The sequence below is a fragment of the Mirounga leonina genome, unplaced genomic scaffold (genome assembly GCF_011800145.1).
Source record: "Mirounga leonina isolate KUSES-001 unplaced genomic scaffold, KU_Mleo_1.0 Mir_224, whole genome shotgun sequence".
Taxonomy (NCBI): Eukaryota; Metazoa; Chordata; class Mammalia; order Carnivora; family Phocidae; genus Mirounga; species Mirounga leonina.
The window spans coordinates 17,401,150-17,425,221 of NW_023270615.1; the positions used below are offsets into that span (position 1 = coordinate 17,401,150).

General features: G+C 39.4%; 1 protein-coding gene and 1 long non-coding RNA gene across 6 annotated transcripts in view; both read left to right on the top strand.

Annotated features, from left to right (window-relative positions):
- Window positions 1-24,072, top strand: part of AUH (AU RNA binding methylglutaconyl-CoA hydratase) — a 188,423-nt gene that overhangs the window by 6,479 nt on the left and 157,872 nt on the right. For all 5 annotated transcript variants that reach the window (XM_035029187.1, XM_035029183.1, XM_035029184.1 and 2 more), the window contains exons 2-3: window positions 1,462-1,529; window positions 1,657-1,744. In XM_035029187.1, coding sequence (XP_034885078.1) covers window positions 1,462-1,529; window positions 1,657-1,744 — 156 coding nt within the window. The remainder of the gene's footprint in view (window positions 1-1,461; window positions 1,530-1,656; window positions 1,745-24,072) is intronic.
- LOC118026368 lies at window positions 15,818-23,596 on the top strand. Its single transcript, XR_004683546.1, has 2 exons — window positions 15,818-15,952; window positions 17,684-23,596. It is a non-coding gene; the product is annotated as an uncharacterized LOC118026368 (long non-coding RNA).

The window sequence follows — 24,072 nt, forward strand, 5'->3', positions numbered from 1 at the left end:
ACAGAGAGAGATACAGCGAGAGAGGGAACACAAGCAGGGGGAGTGGGAGGGGGAGAAGCAGGCTCCCCGCGGAGCAGGGAGCCCGATGTGGGGCTCGATCCCAGGACCCTGGGGTCATGACCTGAGCCGGAGGCAGTCGCTTAACCGACTGAGCCACCCAGGCGCCCTATTTACTTATTTTTTAAAAGATTTTATTTATTTATTTGAGATAGCGTGAGAGTGAGCGAGAGAGCACAAGCTAGGGGAGCAGCAGAGGGAGAGGGAGAAGCAGGATCTCCATTGAGCAGGGACCTCTATGCGGGACTCCATCCCAGGACCCTGGGATCATGACCTGAGCTGAAGGCAGATGCTTAACCCACTGAGCCATCCAGGCGCCCCTAGATACTGGTTCTTCGTGATTTTCTTTGTGCTGAGATCGTTTGGAATTCTTGAAAATTTATTCTGTGAGCTGAAGTTTATCTTTGTACTTTCTTTGAAAAATAGGTTTGCAGTTTCTTGCGTAGAGACAGCATGTGTACATTTTGTTGTCTTCAGTTTAACTCATTTACAATAAGGATGGTACCCACTCCCACCCCCAAGGTGGTGGAAGGCATTTCCCTACACTGGGAAAAGTTGTGCTTACTCAGGGGACAAGCAAGGTCAAGTACAGGTCATATAGGGCTTTGAATATCACGCTAAGGTCTTTGAATGCAAATGTTTTGGAGACAAAGGGTTTTAAAGAGGGGTGGATTCTGTGCATAATTGTTTTGGAAAATTGATCATCGGACTGAAGCACTTGGAATGGGATGGTGGGTTCCTGATAGAGAAGTTAGGAAGGACAGCTGGGCTTCATGGGAGAAGGAATGAACTTTGCTTTTATAGATCGAGGTTGAATTACTTGTTGGACTCTGTCTAAATGGAAGTGCCTTCAGGTTAAGTATGTGGAACAGAGTCAGCAGAGAAATTTGGGATGGAAATACTGAGAACTATGTAGTATGACAAAAAGAGTAAATGTGATGCTAACTCCTGGTACGTTAGCAAAAAAGCTGGTCCCACAAGGCTTGCCTGTGACAAGGATTTGCTAGCTATTACTTCTGTATGTACTTGAAGATGATGAAACCACATTTTTTTCACTAATAAGTACATTTAGTAAAATGTGCCAGTTTACCTTGGTGGTGCTTAAGAAGAGATAAAGTGAAAGGGACAGGATGTTAATTAAGTTCTTTTCTTATAAGCAGAAGAAAAGAGGTGCATATTAAGTACTAGATTGATCTTATGTATTACATATACCACATTGTTTAAAAATATGCTTATCTTGAAAAGGAGGGTAAACATGAAAATAAGGACAAAGCTCTTGGCGTGAACCTCAAGGAAGGGGCAGATTTCCTAAGTCCCAAGTTAACTAGCTGTGTGTGCAGGAGTTGTACCCTGAATACTCACTAACTCAGACGCTTGTGCTGTTTTCTTTTTTTTTCCCACTAGGAATTGTGGTGCTTGGAATAAACAGAGCTTATGCCAAAAATTCATTCAGTAAAAATCTGATAAAAATGGTGAGTATAAAGATTAAGCTGTTTGTTTCTAATACTAAGATACAGTGTTGACATCAATCTGAAAGGGATTTTTCCTCTTTTTTTTTTTTTTTTTTTTTTTCTGCTTGCCCTCCCTGTATCTGTTTAGCTCTCAAAAGCTGTGGATGCTTTAAAATCTGATAAGAAAGTGCGGACCATAATAGTCAGGAGTGAAGTCCCAGGGATATTCTGTGCTGGTATGTAAATAAATTTTATTATGACATTGAACTGTAGTCTAAGTTTTCCTCAGTGATAGTCTATTTTCCATTATAAAGTGTTCTGTGATTTGAATTCTATTACTAACATTTTCTTTGTCTGTTTTTTACTGTTTTACAAGAGAAAAAATGCTTTGTATTAAGGAACTTTCTGTTGATTGTTTTGGAAATTGGAAAAATAATTTGAGCCACTAAAATATTTGTAATGCATGTATGATATTTATGAAAGATCAGCTGGGAAGGAAAAGTTGAGACTCCTACCTCTAACAGTGTGCTCTGTATTTATTTGTTGATCAAAAAATACTTTCATTGACTAGCAGTAGCTACCCCAGTAAAAAGTGTTAAGTATAGACATTTGCTTTGGAGAGTGTTTGTGGTAGCACCTACTTAAGTATGTGTCCATGGATTGTATTTTTAAATTGGCATCTACAGCAGCGAAAATTAGGATTTTTCCCCCTGATTATACTGTATTAACAAAAGCTAAAGATTAAGTTATCTTGCATTTTCCCTTTGTAATTGTTTCGATACCATGAGATTGAATGAATCTGTTTCAACTAGTAAAATAGGAAAACAAGGAAAAAATGTAGATGAGGAAGGTATGTGCTGATAACGTAGCAGTATCATTGTCATTTAGAAATGAAAGTAGAAGTTGGCTGAAGCATAAACAACTTTTTTTCAGTAAAAATATAAATGAGATAATCCCCTTCAGGCAATTAGACATTTGAGGGAACAACATATAGTATTTTATTCATTAAACAAGTATCTGTTAAATCTTTAGAGTAAACCTCGAACAATGTCGAGAATGACAAAGTGTGTAGAGTGTCTTTGTTGTGGGCGATAGGCTTCAGTTTTGTTCTCAAGAGCCCTCAGTCAGTCAGGGTTCAGCCTCTGTGGCTTCCACCATAAAGTACTGCAGAAGTTTGTGGTATTTAGGAAACACTCAGTGTAAATGAGTTATATTTTGGCTTTCAGTGTACTGTAGCATGCCTGAAAAGATTAGTTTTAGCTCCAGTTGGGTAATCCGAGAGAGTGGGATTATCATCCTCAGATGCCGGGGGAAGGCCTTTGGCAGTCCTGCCTCCGCTTCCGCCTGAGACCCAGGCAGGGCAGGCTGCCAGCCTGGTAGGGCGGTCGGAGGCCCGGAGGGCCGGTGGAGTGCGGCACCCTGAGTCAGTCAGCGATGGCCGTTAACAGTTTTCATACGGGCTTTACGTACATTTTCATTTTTTCTTAAGCAGTATGGAGAACTTACATGGAGAGAATTAGGATCCTTGTTATCTGTGACTTTAGGACCAGGTGAATACGTCTCCAGGTGACTGAGTCCAGCACGTGACCGATGGCCTCGGAGGGCTGCTCAGGGACTTGTTGGGAAGAAAAACGTAGAGCAGTTTGGGGGCCTTTGAGGAAGGCCCAGAGACCTGGATCTTTGAGGAATGGCAGTGATAACGTGCTTCAGAATTCACTGTTACCGAGGCTCCCAGCATGACTGTCTTCTGTTGGTTGACTGTGACACTGTAGTTACTGTAGAGGTTTTGTTTTACCTGCTCCTTTGCTGCCCATTTGTTTTGCATCTCCACCTTATTAGTACCCTGAAAAAGGCTTTAATGCTTTAGAACAGTTTACAACTCTTTTATTATAGGTTGCCTTTTTGGGGACATACTAAGTAATATACCAAATGTTTTTTACCAGATGAACATGTTGGCCTCGAATACTGTTTTTTCGAGGGTTCATCAAATTTATTTCCTTTGTTGTATGTGCTTTGTAACTTCTGCATGATCAGGATAATCTTCTGCTGTATGTTTTAACTCATGAGATTTGTTACTGAATTTTGTTTAAAAAAATCAATGTTTGAATTATAGAAAAATTGGGGCAAATCATTTATGTTAGTAACTCAGCGTATATAATTCCATTATATACGCTGAGTTACTAACATAAATGATTCAAATAAATGATTCAAATTTCTCTGAAAGGTTTTTTTTTTCTTATATGTATTTGAAAGAGGCAGTTTGGTGGGTCTGTCATTATTAGTATGTACACATTAATTATAAGTCCAGTTAATAAAATCTCTTTGCAGAGTTAAAATGAACGCTTATTTATACCAGTATAGAAATCTGAATTTAGTCAAGCCTCATTATTGTTGAAGAATACAGACTTTCACATAATTAGAGCTTTAATTTCTACTAAAGTAGTAATGTTCTGAAGTAGTAATATTCAAAAACAGTGTCCTCATTTACTGGTTAGTTTCTTAGTTCCCCCAGCCCCCTCAAGTTACTCCTTTTACCTCTTCCCTTTCTGCCCCACAAAGGTTCCTCTTCTCCATCCATCTGTATTCCAGTGACACCTTGTTTGTTTCCTGAAACTTAAAGCTTGTAAAGTGGTCTTGCCTCAGATTTCTTGAGGATGGGAACTTCTTTTTTTCTTCTTTAAAAGTCATCTTTTGTATTCTGGGAACACAGCCCAAATAGGGACTCAGCATGCAGTTGCTGAAATTAATCAGCCTGTAAGCTGCTGTGATTCAGGGACTGTTGGGATGTGTTCCGCAGCTTCTCTCGGTTGTCTCAGACCGCCTTCCTATTCACTGGTAGTGTTGGTTCATTCTTTTTATGTCCTTTTTCTAATATTCCAGAAAGCAGATGATGAAGCACTATTAAAGTGATCCCTAGTGTGTTGAAGGTTGGACTGAGTGATTTCTGACTTCCCCTTCTAAGTATACTATTTTAAATCGATAACCATATTTCACTTAACACTTAAATTTTTAAAATCAAATTTTATTTTTTAGAAAATCAGTGCTAGATCAAAATGTATACAAAATGTATAACATGTATACAAAGAGAGAAGTCCTGCTTCTACCCTTCTGCTCATTCTTCTAATAAAAGTAGAAATTTTTATTAGATTCTTTTTTATCCTTCCAGTATTTCATTATACAGATGCATACAAATATGCACACTGATACACAGAGGCATGCAGTCAGACGTGAAGGGACTGAGTGATAAGATGGAGAGGACAGCATGTGCTGGTGTGGTCGTGAGGGAAGCAGGTGCTGAGAGAGAGGGCTGTGTGTGGTGTTAGGGCCTAGACGAGGGCTGTGTGCTCCCCAGTAAGACCAGGGGTTCCGAGTATGACTCTCTTGTCCCGGTCTCCACACTTTCTGTGAGATAATTATCTTACAGTAATAAATTATAGTAACCAATTATCTACAAAGTAAATAGTTTTGGAAAAAAATCACCAGGTAACTAAAATTGTGACATTGACCGAGTTTCTCAATTACTGTTACAGCATGTGAGAGGAAAATCTTTAAAAAGACGTTATAGAACCATTCATATGCTTTCATTTTACAGAATCCCTGTGAGGTTATGGGCCTGGTTAAAGGGCGTCACTTAGCTGGAACTACTTCTCATGACTCCTAGAGCAGAATGTTTTGTTTTGTTTCTTAACTATACCATGATTTCTAACCTTTTGGAGTACGAGGCCTCCTTTCTAAATTCTAAAAATTTCATGTACTTACACATCATAGTTGATTGAGAAGATATGTAATGTCAAAATGCCACTCTGGGTATAGCATTGTATTTAAGTGAATTTTCTGTTAATTAACAATGGTATCTAGCCACAGGAAAAAAAAAACCCATAATTATTATGGGTGTACATAGTGTTTCCTGTACATAGATGTTTTCAGATACCATGCCATACCCTAGGCATGACTCCAGGTTGGGAATCATTAAAGTGTACTCTTTCTTGTAGGTTAGACACTGCTTCTGGGTTCATGGCCTGCCTGTTTCTCTTGGAATACTAAGACATGTCGTTTTCGGAGTCAAAGCTCATCGTGACACACTGGCCAAAATGTGTGCTGTCTTCCCTGCATAGTCTAGATGTTATTTATTCATTTAAAACTTTTATCTTGTTTCTTACACACATGTAGACACACTCACCTCCAAACACAAAGGAAAGCTGAAATAATTCTACTTCACAATTTTAATGTAGTGTCTGTAATGAAATTATGAAAAAGTTCTTTTGTCTGGGTTACTGAAGTCCATGTAAATGTGTAACCCTATTTGTTTACTTTTGTTCTTCTAGTGTTCCAATACTAAGTAGCAAAGGACATAATGTATTGTTTTCACCGTCAAATTTTTGAAATGAAAGTTTATGAGAAATTACTGAGAATAAGGATTTTTTTCCTTTGAAATTACTAAAATAGATTATAAACAATTCTTGGTAATTGATTCTTGTATGTAGAACTCTAAATTGAGTGTTTCACCGAATTATACATAATAGTGTGGGGGTTTTTTTTGAAAGTAAATGTAGTTTTGCTTCTGCTTTTGAATTCTAGTAAATTATGATTTCACTAAAAACTTCTCACTAACATTTTCAACATGCTTTATTGAAGGTTGTGTGTAGTGTTCAGATGGAGGCAGATGTCATGACACAGATACCTGGGGCTGCTGACTGACGACGTGTTCTATTCAGTCTTATTTCAGAATCTCAGGTTATGTTGTATTTATGTGTTTGAGTGTTAATCCCTTAGGAAGTTTGATAAGTAAAGTGAAAGGATAGATACCCACAAATTTGTAATAATTTAGCATAGGGTTCTTTTATTGCATATCATTTTTTTAAGATAATCTATTTTATTGAAGTATGAATTACTTGCAATAAAATGTACCAATTCTAGGGGCGCCCAACTGGCTCAGAGTGAGGAGCTTGCGATTCTTGATCTCAGGGTTGTGAATTTGAACCCCATGTTAGATGTAGAGATTACTTAGTAAAATAATACCTTAAAAAAAATGTACCAATTCTAAGTACTAATAAAGCACTCAGTAATGAAATTGCTGAGTGTTGACATTTAGATCATGACCACAGCAGTGATCTCTAGAGTGTGTTCATCACTTAAAAAGCTTTCTTGTGCTCATTTGTAGTCAATCCCTTCCCCTACTCCTCCCCTTAAACAGCTATTTCCTTGCTCTTACTATAGCTTTTCCTCTTCTAAAATGTCTTCTGGGATGTCTGGCTGACTCAGTTGGAAGAGCATATGACTCTTGAGCTCGCAGTCATGAGTTTGAGCCACATGTTGGTGTAGATATTACTTAAATAAAACTTAAAAAAAAAGGTGTCTTCTATATGGAATCCTACTATAGGTGGTCTGTTGTATTTGGCTTCTTTCACTTAGCATAATACTTTGAGGTTCACCGTGTTACGTGGTTCAGTAGTGTTCGATTGCTGAGTATTCGTTCCCCCTGCTGAGCGGCTTTGCATTTATCTAATGCCTGGTGGTTTTGAGCATCTTTCCTGGTGCTTTTTAGTCACTTTTTTTTTTTGGTGGTGAAGTGTTTATTCAGGTCTTTTCACCATATTTTTATCAGATGTCTTCTTACTGAGTTATAGACTTCTTTACATATTCCTGGTATAAGGCCTTTCATCTGATAAGTGTTTTATAAGTATTTTATCCCATTCTATGACTAGCCTTTTTCTTAACAGTTTGTTTTGATGAACGAAAGTTTTTTTTTTTTTTTTTTTTTAAAGATTTTACTTTATTTATTTGAGACAGAGAGAATGAGAGACAGAGAGCATGAGAGGGAGGAGGGTCAGAGGGAGAAGCAGACTCCCTGCCGAGCACGGAGCCCGATGCGGGACTCGATCCGGGGACTCCAGGATCATGACCTGAGCCGAAGGCAGTCGCTTAACCAACTGAGCCACCCAGGCGCCCGACGAACGAAAGTTTTTATTTGAAGTTTTATTTATCCATTTGTATTCTTTTGTGGGGTTTGTACTTACTTTGTGAATTAAGAACTATTATCTTACTCCAGAGCATAGACTTTCTCAAACTATGTTGTCTTCTAGAAATTTTTTAGTTGTTATGTTTTACATTTAGACCTTCGATGCATTCTGACTTAATTTTTGTGTATGTTGCAAGATGTGGATTTAGGTATTGTGGTATAATAAAATATGTATTTGGTCTTTGCCCCAGATTCCTGGCCCAGAACTCCTAAAACCCAGGGAATTTCCTGAGTGATAAGAGTGCCTTTTGTATACTAAAGAGTTGACTCAAGGCTGGGGTTCCAGGGGTCCTTAGATAGCTTTAGGGTGGGGACTGGTTGCCAGAAGAATCAGTCATGGGATTAAAGGGTTAGAACTTTCAGTCCCACTCCCCCAGTCTCTGAGGAGGAGAGAAGAGCTGGAGATTGAGTTCAGTCACCAAAGGATTTGGTGCCTATGTGATGAAAACTCTATAAAAACCCATAAACAATGGGGAGTTTCTAGGTTGGTGAACACATCAGTATTTTGGGAAGGTGCTGTGCCCAGAGGAGGCATGGAAGCTCCATGTACCCCCTCCCTCTTACCTTGCTCTATATATATCTTGAACTTCAACTTGGCTCTATATATCTCTTCAATTTGGCTGTTCCTGCCTGAGTCTTATCCTTTTAATAAACTGGTAAATGTAAATACAGTGTTTTCCCAGGTTCTGTGAGTCATTCTAATGAATTATTGAAGCTGATGAGGAGTTTGTTGAAACCCTTGAGTTTATAGCTGGTCAGTTAGAAATGTGGGTGCCTCCTGGGGCTAGTGACTGGCATCTGAAGTGAAAGCAGGCTCATGGGCCCGAGCCTTTAATCTGTAGGGTCTGTGCTAACTTTGGGAATTAGCATCAGGATTGGAATTAAATTGTTGGATGCCCTTTTGGCGTGGAATTGGAGAATTGGTGTGGAACCCTGTGTCCCTCCCCCTGCCCCCAATTGGTATCAGGAGTAGGATTTGCTAGATTGACTCACAGACTCAGGAAAGTGCTTTACTTACTATTACTGGTTTATTATAAAGGATAGAATCCAGGAACAGCCAAATGGTAGAGTGCATAGGGCAAGAGTAGGGTGGAGGGTGAACACATGTGTTCAACAACCTGAAAGCTCCCTTGAACCTCATTGTTTATGGGTTTTTATGGAGGTTCTGTTACATAGCCGTGATTGATTAAACATTGGCCTTTGGTGATTGAACTCAGTCTCTGGCCCCATCCTGCCCCCAGAGGTTGAGCGGTGGGGCTGAAAATTCCAGCCCTCTGTCTGTGGCTTGGTCTTTCTGGTGAGGAGCCTCTGTTCTGAAACGATTCAGAGGCCCTCCAACAGTCACCTCATTAGCATAAACTTAGGGATGGTTCAGAGGGGCTCGTTATGAATAAAAATAGAAAGCACTTCTATCACTCAGGATAGTTCAAGGATTTTTAAAGCTCTGTGCCAGGATCCTGTGAAAAGGACAAATATATTTTGTATTATACCATAGGTTTTTAAAAAAATTTTTTGCATATGCATATCTCATTTTTCTAGCTCCATTTATTGAAAAGATTAACTTTTCCTCCATTGAATTATCTTAGGACTTTCTAAAAAATCAGTTGACCGTATATGTTGAGTTATACCCAGGCTGTCTATGCTGTTTGGTCTCAATTACTGTGTACACATCTTGGACATATTTAGTTAAATTTATTCCTAAGTATTTCATAATTTTTTGATGCTACTATAAATGGCATTTTCTAACTTGGACTTTTGATTTTCTATTGCTAGCATGTGGAAATACAATTGATTTTCATGCATTGACCATATATCCTACATTATTCTATTCTTATACTATTATACCCTTATTAAACTCACTTTTTAGTTCTGGGAATCTTTTTTTTTTTTCTTTTTGTAGATTCCTTGGGATTTTTCTTTGTAGGTAGTCATCTGTAGCCAGTTTTACTTCTTCCTTTTTAGTATGTTGGCCTTTTATTGTTTCTTATTATATCAGTTGGGATCTTCATTACAGTGTGGAACAAAGCTGATGAGAATGTCCATCCCAGCCTTCTCTTCAGCAGAAGAGGGAAGACTTTCAGTCTTTCACCAATAAGTATACTGTTCGCTGTGGTTTTCTCAGAAATGTGTCTTTATTAGGTTGAAAAAGGTTCTATTCCTAGTTTGCTGAGGATTTTTTTTATCACGAATAGGTGTTGAATTTTGTCAGATTTCTTTCTTTTGTGTCTCTTAAGATGATCATATCTTTTTTTTTTTCCCAGTCTCTTAAAAATGGTAATTATCAGTTGATTTTCAGCTGTTAAGTAACCTTGTATTCCTGTAATATAATTCCTGTATTCCTTCTTGGTCATGATGTGTTACTCTTTTTACATATTGCTAGATTTGATATGTTAACATTTGGTGGAGGGATTTTGCAGCTTTGTTCATGAGGGAAATTGAGGTGTAGTTGTCTTGTAACGTCTGTGTCTGGTTTTGGTGTCAGGGCATTGCCGGTCTCATGAAATGAATCGGAAGGTGTTCCAGTTTTGTTTCTTCTGTTTTGCTGAAGAGGTTGTAAAGAATTGGTATTATTTCTTCTGTAGTTTGGTAAAATTCACCAACAAAGCCATCTGGGTCCAGTTTCCTCTGGGGGAAGATTTTTAACTGTGAATTTAATCTCTTTAGTAGATATAGGACTATTCAAGTTACCCATTTCTTCTTAAGTTTGGGTAATTTGTGTCTTTTAAGGAAACTATCTGTTTTATATAAGTTTTCAAATTTATTGGCATAAAGTTCATAATCCCTTATCTTTTTAATATCGATGAATTTCTAGAGGTATCTTTCATTTTTGGTATTGATAATTTGTGTCTTTTTTTTAAATTCTGGTAAAACATTTATTACTTTTCTTGATCTTTTCAAAGAACTGGCTTTTGGTTTCATTGGTTCATTTTTTTTTCCTCTGTTTGCTTTAGTATTTATTCGTTATTTTCTAGATTCTTAAGGTGGAAGCTTAGATCATTGATTTTAAACCTTTTTTCTTTCCTAATAGAAGCTTTTAATATTATAATTAATTTTAATTTTTTCATTTGGACATGCCAGAGATACCATTAAAAAGAACTCAGAGTACTCCTGGCCTTTCTGAGGAAGTAATAATTATTGGGTGTTGCTAACTCATTTCTAACCCTATTTCCATTAAAAAAACTCCTTAAGTAAGGGGCGCCCAGGTGGCTCAGTCGGTTGAACCTCCGACTCTTGATTTTGGCTCGGGTAGTGTTCTCAGGGTCCTGGGATTGAGCCCTGTGTTGGGCTCTGCACTCAGTGGGGAGTCTGCTGGAGATCTCTCTCTCTCCCTCTCCCCCTCCCCCTGCTCTCTGTTTCTCTCTCTCTAAAATAAATAAATCTTTAAAAAAATATTTCCTAAGTAATATTTTATGCTCTATAGATATTATTTTCTTTTTAAGAAATAGGAAGTACATATTAGTGTAATCTGCAGATTTATCCAGCTGTGTCACCCTTGCCCCACTATAACATGTTCCCCTGCAAAGCAGCCCAGTTGATCAGCATGAAGGATCACCTCACTCCCCTACTTCGGCTAATCCTCAGAAATAAAGTGTGTGGTGGATGAATACTGGCCCCCCCAAACTTGTCCATATCCTAATCCCCAGAACCTGTAACTGTGTGACTTTATATGGCACAAGGGATGTCATACTTATTAAAGTATCTCGAGCTGGGGAGATTATCCTGGATTATTTGGTGGGCCCAGCATAAAGACAAGGGTGTGTATGAAAGGAAGGCAGGAGGACTGTAATCTCGGAGGCGAGCGGAAGATGGGAAGGACCTAGTGGTGTAGGGAAGTGGCCGCGAGCCAGGGCCTGTGGACAGCCTCAAGGAGTTGGGCAAGGCATGGCGTCTGACCATCTCGGGAGCCTCCAGTTATATTTCTGACCTGGCACTGGAGGCTGGTCCCACTAAGCTGGCACTGATTTATAGGAGACTGATACCTAGTGTGTGAGGTCTTGCCGCTGGGGCCACCTCTCCTCTCCTGCCCTGTCTCCCGCCTTCCTCCCCCTGCTGGCATCTGCTAGACAGAGCTCATTCTCCTCTCACACTCACTGTTCCCTTAGCTTGGGAAGACCTCTCCTTAGAGAGCTGTTCCCTTTGTCATTTTAGCCCTGCTCCCCTCACCCTCCCCGACAGTTTCCTATTTTAGCTTCTTCTTGGCACTTTTCAGTTCCGGAATTTATTTTTTTACTTGTGATTTTGTGATCAGTCTGCTTCTGCTTCTCCTGCAGATCTGCTGATTCCCTGGAATTAGGGCAGCGCCCATTATCAGAACAGTGCCTGGACCATCCAAGATACTGAACAAACAGTTCATGGGAGTAGGAATTGAAAGGTTTTGGTTGTTGAGGAAGTAACATTGGCAGTGTATTGTGGTTACGTGAAGTAAGCTTATACTTTGATACATTGCAAGTGTAGGTGGCTTGTGGGTGAAGAAGAGTGACTTGTTCAAGTTCTGTCTCCTCATCCTCCCTTATTAAATGGACCCTTCTAAACTGCAGGCATGTCTCAGAGGAGCAGAGCTATGTCTTTTGCGGAGATGAGAAAATGGGCCCCTCCAGAGGTGGGCAGCTCAGCCGGAGGCGGCTGGCCTGGGCTCCTATCTCTCAAGGCCCCTTGCCAGGCCTCCAGTGAGGTCATGTTGCCTTCAGCAAGGAGGAGGGCACTGGAGGCCAGAGGAGCTCCTGCATACGTTATTGCAGGAGGCCAGGGGGTGTAATTCAGCCTGTGACCCTGGGTGAGGTTCCGTGTAGCTCCAGGGGCTAGAAGGGCAGAGCTTAAAAATTTAGGAACAAATAGAAGGTTTATCAGTCTGCTCCTGGCAGTTGAGATTTAGCAGCACAGCTTGCTTTCTGAGGGGTTCCCTTGGGAACCAGAGTTAGTCTAGACTAAGGTGGTTCAGCAAACTTTTTCAATAAAGGGCCAGATATTTTAGGCTTTCTGGGCCTCTTACAGTCTTTGTCATGTATCTCTCATCTGTCTGTCTGTCTGTCTATCTATCTACCTATCTTTCTTTCTATCTCATTGATTTTTATAAGGCTTTAGAAAACAAGAATGACCAATTTTCTCTGGGTGCAAACCGGCCTGCAGGCTATACTATGCTCTCCCTGGTCCACACTTGATTTCTTTTTCCCCTTTGCTGGTCCACGTGTGTTCCTGGCACCCAGCCTCTCAACCTGCAGCTGGAGAAGCAGGCTGAGTTTTGCTGAGCCCCACAGAAGGATGCTAGACGCTGGTCCACGGAGACCCGCCTCTGAACACATAGGGACAGTGCCCTTTTTCTTGTGCGGTTGGCGCATGGCCCTGCAGAAAGCCCTGCAACTCACAGTTGTACACATGTGCGCTGATAGCGACTTGGGGGCCCCGGCACCTGGCGCCTGGCGGTTATGTTCCTGGGCCTCCTTAGAATTTCCATCCGAGTAACGTAGGACCTTCAGGGCAAAATAAAGTTTGAGACATGGACGTAGCATTTTCACATTCTCTAAAATAAAATAAAAGGCCACATGGTTAATAAATTAGATACCAGTATGATGTATTCATTAAAACATTTCTGAAAATACATATACTTTCAGTTGTTTTCTCTTTCTCACTATAAACTTTTGGTGATTTTCTTCTCTTGAATTGTATGAAATATCTGTGCTTGGGTTCAAAGCCAGTGGCCAAGAAAGAATTCTTGAGACGTCTTTGGTGCAAAAACGTGGTTTTATTAAAGCACAGGGATGGGACCTGTGGGCAGAAAGAACTGCAATGGGGTCAGAAGTGGCCCGTTATATACTTTCAAGTTGGGAGGGGTTTAGGGTAGGGTAAGTCTCTAAGGAATTTTGGAAGTGAGGTTTCCAGGACCTTGGTGGGGGGGGGGGGCTAGCTATTGTTGGGAAAAGGTCATTTATTACCATCTAATAAAACTGGAGTCATGAGACCCTTCAGATAGATGTATATCGGTGGGCCGTATGCTTGGGGGATGATTGCCAACATGTATCTTGGGGGTGGGGTAGAGATAAAGGAAGTTTCCAAAGGAATTTTTTTTTTTTTTAAAGATTTTATTTATTCATTTGAGACAGAGATACAGAGAGAGAGAGAGAGCGAGCATGAGCAGGGAGAGAGGGAGAGGGAGAAGTAGGCTCCCCGCTGAGCCAGGAGCCTGATGTGGGGCTTGGTCCCAGGACGCGGGGATCATGACCTGAGCCGAAGGCAGACGCTTAACCATCTGAGCCACCCAGGCGCCCCTCCAAAGAAATTTTTATATGTTAAAGTAGACTTACAGGATCCTGGGGGGGGGTGGGGTTGGGCTAAGATTGCTAGTTGCCCTTAGCAAAGTGTCAACCTCAAGGCAGTGAGTCCCTAGAGGAATGTCACTCTGCCTGTTTCAAGGACTTGTCAACGGGCTGTAGGTAGTAAGGAAATTTAATAATTTCTCTTCTGCTTTTGTTTCCCACATTAGTTGTGTTTGTGACAGACCACCCCTACTTGGTGTTTTTCTTAAAGTGTTGTTTTGCTCCAGCAGGAACATGCCCCTGGAGGATCTGCCTGACCCTTTTGAGGCTTATTTTTAAAGCTTCTGATATCTTTACTGAGTGCCCAGGGTGTTCTGTACATTTTCTCAGTTCCTGCTGATCATAAGGTGAGCACCAGAATTGTTCACACCGTAGCTCCCTGTTGATGTTCTTTCTTTGATAACTGCCTGTGAGTGGGCATTTCAGCTTAAAGCTTAAGGGAACCCGGTGCAGATTATGTATGGGAGCTCTTTCTCTGAGTGACTCTTCTCTGGTTTCCTGTTCTGCAAATTCCAGCCACCTAGCCTCCCTGCTTGCTCTGTTTAGGCCCCCCTGCCTTGCACCCCATCCTGGAAAGCACCCTTAGAAAGAAAGCTGGAGCAGTCATCGGGCTTCCCACTCAGTCTGTCACTACCCGTTGATCAGCATCTGAAAGAAGTTTCCAGTGTTTGAAGGAAAAAAGCTAGTCCAGTACACTTACTCCATCATAGTCATAACTGGAAGTTTTCAGTTCCCTTTGGTGGGGAATGGTGTTTAAGAACCAAGATCTGGGTGCTAACCGTGCTCATTGTCCCTTGGTGTCTTTGTCTCTAGGCACTTTTAATGGATAGAGCTAAAAGTTATTTAGATAAATGAATTACATTGCATTATATATGTGTGTGTGTATATATATATGCACATGCACACACTCCTGTCAGTATCTGTATTATGTATCGAAGCCATGAGTTCATGTTGACAGCTCCATTTCCAGTTCCTCACCATAGGATTCACTCTCCTCTTTCATTTTTCTTTTTTTAAAGATTTTATTTATTTATTTATTTGTCAGAGAGAGAGAGCGCACAAGCAGGGAGAGCGGCAGAGGGAGAGAGGGAGAAACGGACTCCCCGCTGAGCAGAGCCCAATGAGGGACTTGACCCCAGGACCTGGGATCATGACCTGAGCTGAAGGCAGACACTTAACTCGGAGCCACCCAGGTGTCCCTCCTCTCCCATCCTATACTTGTATTATCTGAAATATATTTATTCATTTGCTCAATTCTGTAATATGCAGAAAATAGTTTCAGAATTGCTGAATTGGTACCATTGTGATAAACACACTTTCTAACTAGGCTTCAAGATTTACTTAGAGTATTTATGTCTTTACACTGAGGGTATAGAGTAAAAACACTGTATTGAAAGTTACTTATGTCATTTCTTGTTCAGTGTAATTACGTTTTATTCATACGAAATGAAGTTAGGTTTCCTCGCTTTTGTTTTTTTTACTTTGAATATATGAAATATCAATATGGTTTCAAAAGTCAAAACTACACACAGAAGTGTCACTACCCACTTCCTCCCTCCAGTCCCTTTCATCTGATTCCCACTCTTGAGGGCATTAATGAATCTCATTAGTTCCTAGTTTATCCATCATGTTTCTTTCTTTTTTTTTTTTTTTAAGATTTTATTTATTTATTTGAAGAGAGAGACATAGTGAGAGCAGGAACACAAGCAGGGGGAGTGGGAGAGGGAGAAGCAGGCTCCCCGCCGAGCAGGAAGCCCGATGCGGGGCTCAATCCCAGGACCAGGGACCATGACCTGAGCAGAAGGCAGACGCTTAACCAACTGAGCCACCCAGGTGCCCCAATACTTTTATTTTTTTAAAAGATTTTATTTCTTTATTTGACAGAGACAGACACAGCAAGAGAGGGAACACAAGCAGGGGGAGCAGGAGAGGGAGAAGCAGGCTTCCCGCGGAGCAAGGAGCCCGATGCGGGGCTCGATCCCAGGACCCCGGGATCATGACCTGAGCTGAAGGCAGATGCTTAACGACTGAGCCACCCAGGCGCCCCCATCATGTTTCTTTTTTGCAAAATTAAGGATATGCTTGTGTACCTATCTCCATTCTTTCTTATGCAGGTAGCATTTTGTATATATTCTTTGTACTTTTTTCAGTTAATAGTATATCCTAGAAATTAGTTCATAGAAATGTGATGATAGCTTATAGAATTATATGAGGGGTTAATGAGCCTTTCTGAAGATGGAGATCTTACCACAGTGGGCATGCTGTGATGGAAACCGATCCTGATTCTGCAGGGGAGAGAAAAACGGCACCACCTTAGGAGAGAAGACTTTCAGTACGCCAGAGAGCCTGGGATGCTGGATAGAAGGAAAGTTTTGGGTTTGGGATGGTAAAAGGACACTTTACTCTGAGGAAAAATGAAGCTCTGTTTATTAGAGCCTTGAATTCTGATAAAATCCTATGGCAGAGCAGTCCTTTTTATTAAATGGAGAGTTACTATAAATGACCTTGAGGAAAATTTACTGTATAATTAAAAAAAATTTTAAATACTTAGTGTGTTTAGAGCAGTTTTAGGTTCATAGCAAAATTGAGGGGGGCAGTTCAGAGATTTCCCGTATATCCCCTGCCTTCGTACACACGTAGCCTCCCTCATTAGCAACATCTTCCACCATGTGTTAGTCTGATGAACCTACACTGACATGTCCTACTCACGCAAAGTCTGTAATTTGCGTTATGGTTCTCTCTTGGTATTATGCGTTTTATGGGTTTGGACAAATGTATAATGACATGTATCTACCATTACAGTATCATGCAGAATAGTTTTGCTGCCCTAAAATCCTCTGTACCTCACCTATCATCCGTTCCTCACAAACCCCTGGCAACCACTGATCTTTTCCACTGTGTCCATAGTTTTACCTTTTCCAGAATCAGCAATTATACCTAGAATGATACCAGAATCATACACTGTGGAGCCTTTTCAGATTAGCTTCTTTCATTTAATAATATGCATTTAAGATTCTGCCATGTCTTTCCATGGCATGATAGCTCATTTATTTTTATTGCTGAATAATATTCCACTTTATAGATGTACCGCAGTTCATTCATTCAAAATTACTGAAAGACATCTTGGTGGCTCTGTAGTGTTGGCAATTAGGAATAAAGCTGCCATAAACGTCTGTATACAGATTTTTAAGCAGACATAAGTTTTCAACTCCTTTGGGTAAATACCAAGGCTTGCTGGATTGTGTGTTAAGAGTATGTTTAGTTTTAGTTTTATAAGAGTTTTATAAGAACATGCGAAACACTCTTCTAGAGAAGGTATATCATTTTGCATTCCTACCAGCAATGAATGAGAGATTCTTCTGCTCTCTCTGTTTTTGCTAGCATTTGATGGTGTCAGCATTTCAGATTTTGGCCTTTCTAATAGGTGTATAGTGGTATTTCCTTGTTTTAATTTGCATTTCTGTGACGACATATGATGTGGAGCATCATGTGTTTATCTCCAATCTGTATATCTTTGGTAAAGTGTCTATTAAGGTCTTTGGCCCAGTTTTTTTTTTTTTTTTTTTTAAGTAGGCTCCATGCCCAACATGGTGCCTAATGTGGGGCTTGAACTCACGACCCTGAGATCAAGACCTGAGCTGAGATCAGAAGTTGGAAGCTTAACCGACTGAGCCACCCAGGCACCCCATTTGGCCCAGTTTTTAATTGAGTTGCTTGTTTACTTGTTGAGTTTTAAGAGTTCTTTGTATATTTTAGATAACAGTCCTTTATCAGATATGTCTTTTGCAAATATTTTTTCCCATTTATGGCTTGCCTTTTCATTTTCTTGACATTATCTTTTGCAGAACAGAAGTTCTTCATTTTAATGAAGTCCAGCTTATCCATTATGTCTTTCATGGATCATGACTTTGATGTTAGAGATGTACCTTGGATCTATAGACTAAGTTGGGAAGAACTGACATCTTGACAATATTGAGTCTTCCTATCCGTGAACATGGACTATCTCTCCACCTATGTAGTTCTTCTTTGATTTTGTTCATCAGTTTTGTAGTGTTCTTCTTACGGATCTTATACATATTTTGTTAGATTTATACCTAAGTATTTCATTTTTGGGGGTGCGAATGTAAGTGACGTTGTGTTTTTATTTTCAAATCCCATTTGTTCCTTGTTGGTATATTGAAAAGCAATTGACCTTTATATATTAACTTGCATCTTGCAATCTTGGTATAATTGCTGATTCTAGGAAATTTTTTTTGACTCTTTTGGATTTTCTACATAGTAGGCAGTCATGTCATCTGTAAAAAAAAAAAAAATGACCGTTTTATGTCTTCCTTCCCAGTCTATTACTTTTTACTTCCTTTTCTTGCCTTATTGCACTCGTAAGGACTTCTAGTATGAGATTGGAAAGGTGTGGTGAGAGGGACATCCTTGCCTTTTGCTGGATCATAGTGGGAAAACTTTGAGTTTCTCACCATTATTTATATTAGCTGTAGACATTTTATAGATATTCTTTATCAAGTTGAGAAAGTACCCTTCTATTCCTAGTTTATCAAGAATGCATACATGAATGGGTATTGAATTTTGTTATATGCTTTTTCTACATCTATTAATATGGTCATGTGATACTTTTTCTTTTTTAGCTGCTGATGTGGTGGATTACTTTGATTGATGTTTGAATGCTGAACAGCCTTGCGTACTGGGGATAAATCCCACTTAGTTATGGTGTATAATTTACTTTTAGAAAAGAAGATGAAAACTCATGTTCTCTTGCAATTACTGTGTGGGTTCATTGAACCTTTTTTATGAATCTCAGATGCATTGTGGGTTCTTTTTCATATCACTATTTATATTAGTAATTTCATCATCTAGGAATGGATTTATTATACTTACCACTTATTCCCAGCTATGCTAAGGAAGACTACAGTACAGAAATGAAGAATGGTGGAACTGTCCAGAAAGATGATGCAATAGTCAGGTCATTGCTTTTTTATTGCATTGCCTCAAGAATTGCATCGTCTTTTAAAAATTTAAATGAAATCTGGAGGCACCATCTTTGTAGTCTTTCTTTTAGCTTTTATTGAACACACTTAAGAATCTAGAATTTTTAATTTTCTGCCTCTAATGACCAGGAGTAGAAAGTTGACAGAGGAAGATACTTCATAGTTATCAGATGAATAAAATAATCATCAAGAGAGACAGCAGGACTCCAGGCTCTAATCATGAAGGTGAAGTTGATCATATAAGGGAAATCGTGGACTGTGAGTTGTCAGGTGACAATATCCTGGATGAGTTTTCTCAAAATCAGGAATTGATGAGTGAGCACTTTATTTCTTTCTGTGACTTATATAAAGGAAATGTGGAATTTGCATTCAGTTAGTCACTTGGTAGGAAGGACTTCCTTATGCAGTGGTTTGTGACAAGCACTTGGACATTCCATTTTGCTAAAAGGATGTGTGTTAGTATTCTTGTATTTCACGTAATGTTTGTGCATGATCATTTACTTGATACAGCTTGTATGGGGAAAGTGCTGAAGGTTAGTATGTACAGAGAGGTGATAGGAAGGGAAATGAAAACAAATCATTGGCTTTGTCATTCTAAGGTTCATGGATCTGAAAATGAAAGTATTTTACAATCAGGGTACAAAGAATATAACTGTTCTAACAAAATTGTGAGCTGTCAAAATTTTCAAAAGCAATGCATTTCTACAGTGCAAGTTCAAGAAGAACTACAAGTAATGATCATCTATTAGAGATATATTTGAAATCTCATATCAGTTTTTATCTATATGTTCCAGGTTCATACATGTCAGTTGATGGACAGTTTTGTTCAAATGATGTACGCCTTTTCATGTGTGTTTGTGTGGGTGTATGTGAGTATATATCCATATAGATGTATGTCTTCGTAGTGTGTGTGTATGTCCACATATATGCACATACCAGGAAAATATAAAAATACAGGTTTGGTGTATTTACGTTTTGACTAAAATGTCGTATTTGCTTTTTCATTTTTCTTTTATTTTTCTGTAAATTATTTATAAAATGACCCAAATATTAAATAAAATACAAAGGGTTTATCAGCCTCAGCTGATAAAGGGTGTTGATTATTTCTCTTGGTCTACTGAGGGTTAAGGTAATGTACCTGAGTGGGTCATTGCCCTCAGCAGTTGACGATTATGCATTCCTTTCAAGAACACATGGAATATTCATGAAAATTAACCATCTGCTTGGCTGTAAAACCTCTACAGATTTGAAAGGCTGTGTTCTGTGACTGCGAGCAGTTAAGATAGATACAAAGAGGTAATTACAACACAAGAGATAAATACAAAAAGGTAATTAGAAGAAGTCTTCATACATTGGGAAATTTAAAATAACTTCGAAATAACTTACAGCTCAACAAAGGAATCTTAATGTAAATTAGAGCATGTTCAGAATTACATTCTAACAAAATACTTTAAATGTTGTGTAATATACTTATGATTGTACTTGAGGAAAGAATAAAGGCTTGAAATGAATAAACTGAGAATCCAACTTAAACAATGGCACAGATAGCTACAGGCTAAACCTAAATAGAGGCCAGAAGGAAGGGAATGAAGGTGAGTATACACTTACGACGCAGAAAACACACAGTAAGTAGGGAGGAGAATTAAGCCCAAAGCTGGTTCTCTGAAAAGTCCAATGGTTGAACTTCCGGCAAGATTAAATCAAGGGTGAAAAAACAAACAATATTCAGATTGAAAAAAGAGGCCATAGGTATCAATTCCATAGACATTAAACTGGTAAGATAATGTTTGCCAATAATTGATGCCAATGAATTTGAAATTTTTAGGTGAAATAGATAAATTATTGCAAAATAAAACTTAACCAAAACTGACTTAAGAAATAGAAAATTGACTAATCCCAGCACAGTGAATATACCTGGCCAGATGATTGCAGAAAGGCATTCTGCACAGAAATGTATGGAACAGATCATTCCAATCTCATATACGTTCTTTGAGAAAATAACAGAGACCCTTACCCAGCTCCTTTTGTGAGGCAAGGCTAACCTGGATACCCACACCACATGAGAGCAGCGCGGGAAAGGAAAAGAAGCCTAGTCTCCGGGTCTAGAGGGACACCTCTCCAGGACAGTGGGAGGATCGGCTCCCTCTGGTCCTGCGGATAGAACTGCCTGGAAATCCTTGTTATCTTGAGCTGATGTTTGGGTTGAATGGCAGGAATAAAAGCCCTTTTGGGGTGGGAACGAGAAAGACCAAGGTGTTTGGATTGACAGCACGTGTATGGACACAGAACAATTCAGAAATGTCGACTTTGATAACTAGACAGTCACGCTCTACAAATCGTGAGGCATTTCATCTTCTGTGGAGCAAAAGGCAGTTAAGGCTGCCATTTCTTATCCAGTAGATGGGCAGAACTTAGCAAGTGTGGCAGGGCCAGGCACAGGTGCGGTGCACTGCTTCAGGCAGTGTGTGGAGGTCAGAATACTTTGGAAAACAATTTGGTACGAACCTTTAGAGACTGCCGTCTCCATCCCTATGATCCGGCCACTATACTCCAAGGAGAATGACTTAACACAATGGTCTGCTAGACTGAGGTGGGGAGATTTCTAGGCATTCAGGGGGAATAGCTAGTTTTCAAAGCATCTAGTTGGTACACAGCTTACGTACGTAGGTGCTCTTTCATGAGACTTTTCCAACTGGTCTGTGGGTGACAGTTACTCCCGCCATCTTCCCTGTCACGGCTGTCCTTGCATTTCACGAGTCAGTCTTGCTCTTCCTTGCTTCCAAAAGCTGCTGAATTGCCAAAAAGGTTTTTTTTTTTTTTTTTTAAATACGAATGTTAAGAATTTCAAATGGGATCCTATTCTTATTCTGGCAGTTTCCAGTTCTTTGCTTAATAAAGTTCATATGGAATTGTTAAATGCTTCTTGATTACTATATGATTTTTCAAGAGTTTGCTCCAAAGGAGCTGGAAAAATTGGGTGACGTTGCCAAAGTAGAACTCCTTTGTTTATGTGAGAAAGTTTCTCCACGTGACTAAAATTGATAATGAACCCTGCCTTATTCTAGCAATAAATGATTTGCATACATAGATATATGAGCTAATGAATGGACGGAGGGGAGATGGTCCCAGGGATCTCATTGAGATACATTTCCAATGCAAGTTTACTTTTAATATCTAATAGTTATCAGATGTGCATTCCATTTATGCTTCATTCGGTTGTGCACCAATTAATACTTGTAATGAAGTCAGTCCAGAGGAAAACTTTTAAACTTAGTGCTTTATCATAGTTACAGGAAATTTAATAAAAATTAATTAAATCCGTATACATATTTCATTGCAAAGAGATATGACAGGAATCAGTAAAAGTTTTCTATGCATAAATACTGAGTACATCAGAAAAAATAGTTATAGAAAAGTGAAGTAGAAATACCAGTTCATACAGGACAGAAATGATGTAATATTTCTTACTGTTAAGCAAGGATTTGTTCGTATGTTTTAGACGTGGGTGATTTTGTGAATCAGATCACTATGGTTGCCCTGGATACGCGGACAGTGATCTAAGTTGTTGTGTAAGATGCCACTGTTTACGAGTGCACTGCAATCTTTACAATTGTTTAAACTTAAGTGACGAAAATTTTTAAATGTCATATAAAAATTTTCGGGACAGCCTATTTTTCAAAATTCTGTTTAGCAGTATTGGGAACAAAAAAGGTTGAAGACCATTGGCTTAAAGCAGTAGATCTCAAGAGGGATGGTAATACTCACTGGGGAGCATATTGGAATTCTGGAAGAGTTCTTTGGTTGGCACAGTGATTGAAGGGCCTTATGGTCCTTTGGTTATTGGGGGCCAAGGAAGCTAGACATCCTGCAATGTATAACAAAGAATATTACTGTTTCTCATAACTTTTCTAAAGTCCTGCTGGACTAGTCCACTGCAAATATGAATGAGAAGAAATTTAACACATAGTAATCTTGAGGCATATTTAAAAGAAGGAATTTATATAAAACACTAAGTCCAGGAATTTTAGGAGAGGGCCATTTTAGTGGGCAATATTTAAGTGAAATAGATATTTTCTCAAAATCGTTAAATAATAACTCCATGCATCGTCTATTTGGTGTATTAAATATCAAACTATATATTTAGATGGAAAGAGTTTGCAGTAGGGCAGGAACTGCACAAGCAATATAAGTGATGAAAAATATGTAACCTAGAACCAAATACTAAATTTTCAGTAACATGAAAAGCAGATCTTACTGAATTTCATTCTACTTTCTCAGACACCAGCATGATTGCACTATTTAATACTGTAATGTGGTCCACACCCTTACCACCCCCCTACCCCTCTAGCACTTTCCTGTTCCTTTTTCACCCCAAACATTTACCACTTCCTTTGTTGGTTATTTATTAATTTTTGTATTGTCTTTTCGTCTCCTTTGCTTAAAAGACACAGTGTAAGAACAGCCCTTTTGAGGAGTTTGGGTTTAACAAAGAGGAGAGAAATCGGTGGTAGCTAGAGGGGGTAGAGCGTATGGAGTCAGGAATTTTTTTTAAACAAACTTCTTAATTGAGTTATACGTATAGAAAATTGTACAAATCTTAAGTGTATAATACACTTCTGTGAAATGAACTAATCTGTGCAGTCAGCACCCAATTTAAGAAATGAACATTACCATTACCAGCATATCACAGTCCATCCCTGATGCCTCTTCCTGTCATTAATCATCCCTCAGCCAAACCTACTGGGGGTTATTCTGATTCTGATCACCAAATCTGATTTTGCTTATTTTCAAACCTTATGTAACTGGAATTATCCAGCATGTACTCTTTCAAGGTTGACTTCTACTCAACCGTGGCTGTGGGATTTGGTTTATACTGTTCATCTAGGAGTAGTATAGTCATATTCCTTGTGGGAATAGTTGACAATTTATCCATTCTATTGTCGGTGGATGTTCGGGGTGTTGCCAGGTTTTAGATGTTCTGAATAATGCTTCTGTGAATATGCTTTTATTGTACATATCATGTATTTCAGATATGGGTGTTTGCACTTGGGGTGGAATTACTTTCCAAGATGTTTTTTTTTTTTAAGATTTTGTTTATTTGACAGAGAGACAGCGAGAGAGGGAACACAAGCAGAGGGAGTGGGAGAGGGAGAAGAAGGCTTCCCGCAGAGCAGGGAGCCCGATGTGGGACTCGACCCCAGGACCCTGGGATCATGACCTGAGCCGAAGGCACA